The following is a 6,864-nucleotide window of genomic DNA, read 5'->3' on the forward strand; positions in this document are numbered from 1 at the left end:
AGGAAATCATGCATTCTACTGACGCGCTGTATCAATCTGCACAGGTGTTAGTTCATTGGCCCTCTATTGGGGTGTAACCCACAACACTGAATGCATGGCAGACCAAATACAAAGCACTATGCATATTTGTGCATTTTTAACCCTGTCAGAAGCAATAGGGGTCTGTACCCTCTTAGAGCTTGAACACAAACAAGCATTTAGTGCTTACCCTCTCTCGGAAGACAATTTTAATTAGAAAGTTTTTAATTACTGTTTTAGAAATCAGAATTAATTTGGGTTCTGTGTGTCCATCCATCCATGCTTTGATCGATCACATTCAACATTAAGACCATGTGAACACAGACCATTACCTACATATGCACATCAGTTTTAATTACCATTTGATAAACTATGGCTGATTGGTGGCCATTTTGATCCGCAACATTGCTAAATAATGATACTTGAACAAGGCATTTTTATTCAAAATTTGTATCACGAACATGCAAAAATCGCTGACTGACCACCATTTTTTTTCCATGTGCATGAGGATTCCTCACAAATATATCACCTGGTTCAGTTTGCACACAAGTGCTATACTATATAAGTACTGCCATAGGTTCTGTTACTTTGTGTGACTTATCAAATTTTTGGAATTGTCTGAAATTTTTATTTGGAGTTTTTACATTTCTTTGGATTCATTGCTCAAAGATGAACAGTGCTTTGTACCAGAATCATGCATACACCACTGACACTGGGGTTAGAACCAGTTAGACATTCAATTCCGAACCCACACTGGATACTCCTCCACATCCACTCATTCCTGTAGGACATTGTGGTTCAGTAGAAGAGGGGAATAACAGATAAATTTATTCTGTCAGTGATAGTGTGATAATTCAAGAAACCTCTTGTCTTGCGAAAGGATCAAAAATAGCTGACAAAGGTTGCAGCCTTGTTGCATAATAAGGTTGTTGCAGTCTACAGGTGGTCTCAAACTAGTGTTAAACCACACTATCCCTGGTCTGGAAACGGTTATTGTATTAGGTGTGAATTGGCCTCCTTCCCTGGCAAAGGCGCATTGCCCGGTTGGGCAAAGCATTGTCGCGTGATCAGTACGCAGCCGGCCACTACTTTTACATCGTCAGTGTTATGTGTTTTTTTACAACTTAGTTGTTTATTCCAGAATTCGTGCTTTTTTAAATAATTTTATAATCAGGATATCTGTATAAGGTCATATTTTAGCCGGCGAGTAGTACTCCAATTCATCTATTTTACCAGCAGCGAAACATTTTCGCAACAAATTTTCATACTTTTACCCAGATTTTTGTCGTTTTTGATTTTGGGGTGATTGAAATGAACTCTATTTTATTTACCATACTTCTCGATGCGAAATCAATATTTGTCTTCGATTTTGACATTTTATGATTGAAACATATCATTAAAAATTGGTGGGCTGATTTTTTATTTGTCACACCGCATTTTATTAATGTTAAATTGAGCGACTTTTATGGATGCTTTTTAGATCGTAAATGCAAATGGCGACGTTTTGTAATGACAATGTACTCAATTCTGTGCTAAAAAAAATCATTTATATACAAGCATTGAAGCATTGTTATATACTTTTGCATAGAATAAAGTCATTAGTTGTTGTATAGTTGACTTGAACTGTTATGAACCCCCCAAGAATCAGAAGTATCACAGGTTTTTCGATCGATCACGTTAACATGAACGACGCCATTTTGACAAGATTTGTTTAGCGATGTCAGCATGTTGGCACGCGAAGTTTTTTCCCTATTAAAACTAGAAGATGAATATAATTCCCGATATTAATCTTTACATAATCTTTAGGAGCTGGATGTGTATGAGTTGGTAGGCTGGTTTTGATGCGCATCACCGTTAAAAAAACTCAAATTTCATAGTGATAATTTTGTTTACATGTTTGTTGTGGTTGCCCGAATTTGAAGTCAAAGTGAAGTCATACAATGAGGTATCGCTTTGCATGACGGTAAATTTTCTGATTTTAATGAATATTTTGACAGTATTGTAATATGTCTTACTTCCTGACTCCCTCGGCCCGGGTGTGAACGGTTTGTTTACCCGCACCACGGTTCGAGACAAAAGAACGCTAGACGTTTCCAGACCGGGGATAGAGGGACTGTGGTTAAACCTATCTGCACTCAACACCCAACAAATGTATACAGTAGATTCAGTCAACCTGACCATATTTTCACATTCTGATACTTCCAGCTATTGTTGAGAGTTTTTGATATATCAGTTCAAAGTCCTGTCTAGCCTCTGGCTGACTCCTGTGGTGGTAACTCGGCTCCATGTCAGATATATTTTATATATCCTTCCATCCACAGATAGCTTTTCCATCATGCTTATGAGAAGAGCTTGATTACATCCTTTCCTCTCTGTTGTTGCTTAGGTTTGTGATCATTGTAGGCAGGTCACAGCATCTGATTTACCTGGGGATGTAGCTATGATACCCAAGCAACAATATTTTCTTCCTCTCTCAAGATCCCTTCCATCTTAGACATCGGATTTGCTGATCTAATGAGTACACTGGGAATGTTCACATTTGTTTTTGGTCTGATGATGTTTGCCACCTCTAATTCATTTGTAGTATATTCACATTTTATTGTACTTGTACTTGTGAGATGATGCTTGATCCTATCATAGTTAGTCCTCTGAGACCCCCCTTAACGAGTTTCATCTGTGACTTGAGATGTTCGCCATGTTGTAAGCCCTGTAATCAAAATATACCTGTTACTGCTTTGATCTTGTGTTTCTTGTGTGGATACATTACACCACTCATCCTTTTCAGACAGATGGTTGCTATTAAGAGGGCCTACTATCATGGTTGTCTATCCTTTGCCATCTTATTGTTTGAGATTTCTTCGATACTCTTGATCATCCCACAGTATCATTACACTCTGGGTGTCATTCTTGTCAAGATAGATTCCATAATCCATCGGGTTTGCATACAAGAATTCAGTGAATCCTGACCCTCTGTATACTGCAAAATGCATGATTTCAGGGCCCAGGAAATGGATCGGTCATTGACCATTTCTTGGCAGCCGGGTTTCAACAATATCCCAATTTGTTTCCTACCATCTCTAGCTTCTTGTTTTAGCTGGTATGCACAGGCTGGGGAAGTCGTGAGAGAATAGAGAATCACCAATGCATCTAGCTGGACTGCGCTCTCGTTTTTATGTTGTGTTTGAAATATCGTACTTGCTTTCATTGTAGGATTAGCATATACCCCTGCCAGTGCACCCTACTAATATTTAATTTGTCATGTTAATTTTTAATATCATACGTTTATTGTGAATTTACGTCATTGTAATTGCCAGGTCAATAAAGATCACGAAACGTGAATCTTTGGGAGAGGAATATGGCGTTCAGATACCCGTACTTCGTCAAAATTGACCACCATCAAATATGTATCCCGCGCGAAGTTTTGATCCCACTACGATGCTGTGATTTTTGTTCATCACATAACGCGTGATCTTGCAGTGAACGAAAAATGATTTATTAATGTATGCCGTGAGCTTGTATAGATGAACTATTCCCTACTAGGAAATTTCGCAGACAATGTTTTTACTTCGAAAGCCTGTCATGTACCGATCAGAATGCAGATTGCTTGCCATCTGAGCATTTGGATATTTTACAGTTCTCGTCTTTTTGGTCGAATTACTGCAGGGTAGGAATATAAAAGTGCACCTGGATGGAATTTTGCGGCCAGTTTTATGACCTCGTTGATCGTTTACCTACACTACAATATTTCAAACTAGAAAATGCACCAATGACCAGATGGTAATGCATTTTGTTAAATACATGATATGTTAGTATATCCAAAATATTCGGCACATTGTCTAACATTGTTAAAGGTGAGATATATGGGTCTCATGTAAACAAAGATGGTGACTTTGACTGTTGCGCAGATCAACGAGTACAAACTGAGACGTAACAAGCCTTAATTGGGTATTGTTTTAGGTGATTGGAAGGTATTGATGGTGTCACCAGCGCGACGACCACCGCCATTATATGGCAAGTCTCGACCAGAACCCCGTTCTCACAGAAACGGTTTAACACGTGTGAACAATAAAGTCGCCTTAAAAGCACGTCCTCAACGTCAGCCTCGCTCTGGAGTTTCATTCATTGCAAGTATTTTAAAGAAACATGGCGGACGATAACAAAGCCGGCTCAGTTTTAGTCTTTATGCACGTATGAACACAAGCTAATAACGAATGTTTACCAAATTAGTCAAGCTGGCTCTGTGAAACACGTGTGGACACGGTATACAGGTATGTGTGCGCCTCAACTTAGTTTAAACACTATTTGAGTTATTTTCGGCACAATGACATGCTTATTAATTAAAGCGCGGTGGTCATCGCGCAGCGCGTGTTCGAATTTCATGTAAATAAACAAAGTATTTAACACGCGCTGTATACTGTATGAGTCCCATATCGAACAGGAAGCGGAACGACGACTGCCGCCCTTTAAATAACTCGTTTGCACGAAAATGGGGCGAATATACCCCAAATCGTATGCTGTGGTCTCTCAACACGCTATATGGCTATTACTTGCAGCATAAGGTAGAAGCTCACACTTGGTGCGAGGAATGTGACGGGCATGAGTGCGTGTGTGTGCCTTGATGTTACCTCTACTATAACACTGGTAATTGTTTATTTCATTCATTTTATAACTTAAATGTTTTATTATTATATGTATTGTATAATATTTAATGGAATACCGTGAAATAGATTTGTATAAAAATGATCCTGACAGACCCCTTCTTACAGAATGGAATGTCCTCATTATAAATCATGCACTTTGAAAATAGTTTTATCACCATGTGAGCTTTGCTAGTATCGTCTAAGTACCAACCAGCAAATAAAATAAAAATAGATGATGTGTGCCAGATGAATTTGCATTAAAATGGAAAAAGGTTGTTAGTTTGGGCTCTGTGTGGCTGCATATGTACTGCGATAATTTCCTTGGGGATATTCAGTCGTAATACGCACACGTCGTCCTGTAATGAAGATGAAGACACTATGGCGTCTGTTAACTATGATGATGGCAGTGTATTTTGCTTATGTGATTCTCACGAAAGTTCCCCCCACCAAGGTATGCACAGAAGTCAAGAATGTGGATACACCTTTAGGTCCTGTGAAAAGTATATTTCCAGATATCATTACAAATTACGTATCACATAATACTGCGAACTATGTCAACTCATCTGTCGAACGCTGGTCACAGTCCAGCTGCCATGCACTGTCGGTTCTTGTAACGGAGAATCAAGCACTGTACCCTGACTGCAACACTTCTATGTTATACACAATACGTTGTCTGAATTCCACAAAGATTGGTAGGAAACCGCTTCCAAACTTTTATCTTAATAAGAACATTAACAATTTGAGTGCATACAAGGAGTACCGAGATGCGAACATAGCGTTTGTGCATCTACCTAAAGCAGGAGGTACGTCAGTGGAGAGCGTTCTTTACAACGTCCCGGGAATAAATAAAGATGGCGTTTTACACAAATCCCGTGTTTCTCATTGCTCTGATATGTATCGCCAAGCATCTAGCCGAGGTTTTCGAAGAAATTCCGCGCAAACATTGTTCTACTCCAAACGAACATTCGGTCTTCATGACTATGCCTACTCCGAGCGTCCGTTCGTCTATGTCACGTGGATGAGAGACCCAATCAGCAGACTTCTCTCAACATATTTCTACACGAGAAAAACCAATTGTTTCCATGTTCATGACATTTGCAGAAAGTACGTGACAAAATCCAGAAATCTTACTGATTATTTGCTGAAAACGTCAAAGATACATTTCCAAGACATGGACAACTTTTATGTACGTCTCCTGCAGTTTGGTGACTTTCCAGAGATTGATTCGACTTTTGAGGATTGTTGCGGTGGAGTAGAGCTAAAGGATGCCCACACAATTCCTGCCATTCAAAAGAAACATTTCTTGGTTGCGAAACGAAATTTAGAACAAAACTTTGGTTTTATTGGTCTCATGGAAGATTTCAAAACCTCTAAAGAAATGTTAACTAGATTGTTTGGAATATCACATGATGATGACATCCATATCAATTCCAATCCACACAGTTATAACTTGACAGATTATGAATTCAATGAACTAAGTCGTAGAAACATATGGGATATTGAACTATATAAAATCGCTAAAAAGATTTACCAACAGCAAAAAGACAATTTCTTGAAAATGAGTAGCAATGATAAACTGAGTTAATATGTCTGGAAAGCAGTTTTTGTATTTTTGAGATGACAGCTCGTCAATTGAAAAATATAGATGACATAAGCACAAGGCTAGGATTTTTTGGAAAACCCATCTAATATAAGAGAATTGCTGGATATAAAATGGTATTTTAGAAACGCAAAATACAAAAAGAAACAAGAATCAACTTTAATTTGTTTTCTATAAAATCTGAGAAAGAAATTAACACAAATTCCAAAAGAAAGTTATTGCTAAATAAATTAAGCTTCTTATATCCAGGTGTCTGGTGTAATGCTGATTCATTTAAAGGGAGGTGGTCATCACGTCGCGCATGTGCGACATTTTTGTTGATAAACATTGATTTTCTCATAAATCAATGCGTTTTTCTAATAAAATCATGAGTAGGAGTTTTGCCCTGGGCGCCACTCTCACTAATTAGCGCCGACGACTCCTTCGATACCTTCCAAATACCAAATAAGAAAAATAACTAATTGGAGCTTGGTAACCTGTCAGTATGTACTCGTTGGTGTGCGTAACAGTCAAAGTTGCCATCTTTGTTTATATGACCCATATCTCGCCCATGCGTGGCGCGACGACTACCGACCTTTAAGTCTAGACATAAAGCCATCTCTGGTC

General features: G+C 38.5%; 1 protein-coding gene across 1 annotated transcript; it reads left to right on the forward strand.

Annotated features, from left to right (window-relative positions):
- Positions 1-5,025: 5,025 nt before the first annotated feature.
- LOC144342779 (uncharacterized) lies at positions 5,026-6,496 on the forward strand. Its single transcript, XM_078005667.2, has one exon. The coding sequence runs from the start codon at positions 5,026-5,028 to the stop codon at positions 6,241-6,243; it is 1,218 nt and encodes a 405-aa protein (XP_077861793.2). The 3' UTR covers positions 6,244-6,496.
- The last annotated feature ends 368 nt before the right edge of the window (positions 6,497-6,864 follow it).

This window comes from Saccoglossus kowalevskii, chromosome 18 (genome assembly GCF_978046115.1).
Source record: "Saccoglossus kowalevskii chromosome 18, keSacKowa6.1, whole genome shotgun sequence".
Classification (NCBI taxonomy): Eukaryota; Metazoa; Hemichordata; class Enteropneusta; family Harrimaniidae; genus Saccoglossus; species Saccoglossus kowalevskii.

Coding starts and splice junctions, on each gene's coding strand:
- LOC144342779 (XM_078005667.2), top strand. CDS start 5,026: ATGAAGACACTATGGCGTCTGTTAACTATGATGATGGCAGTGTATTTT.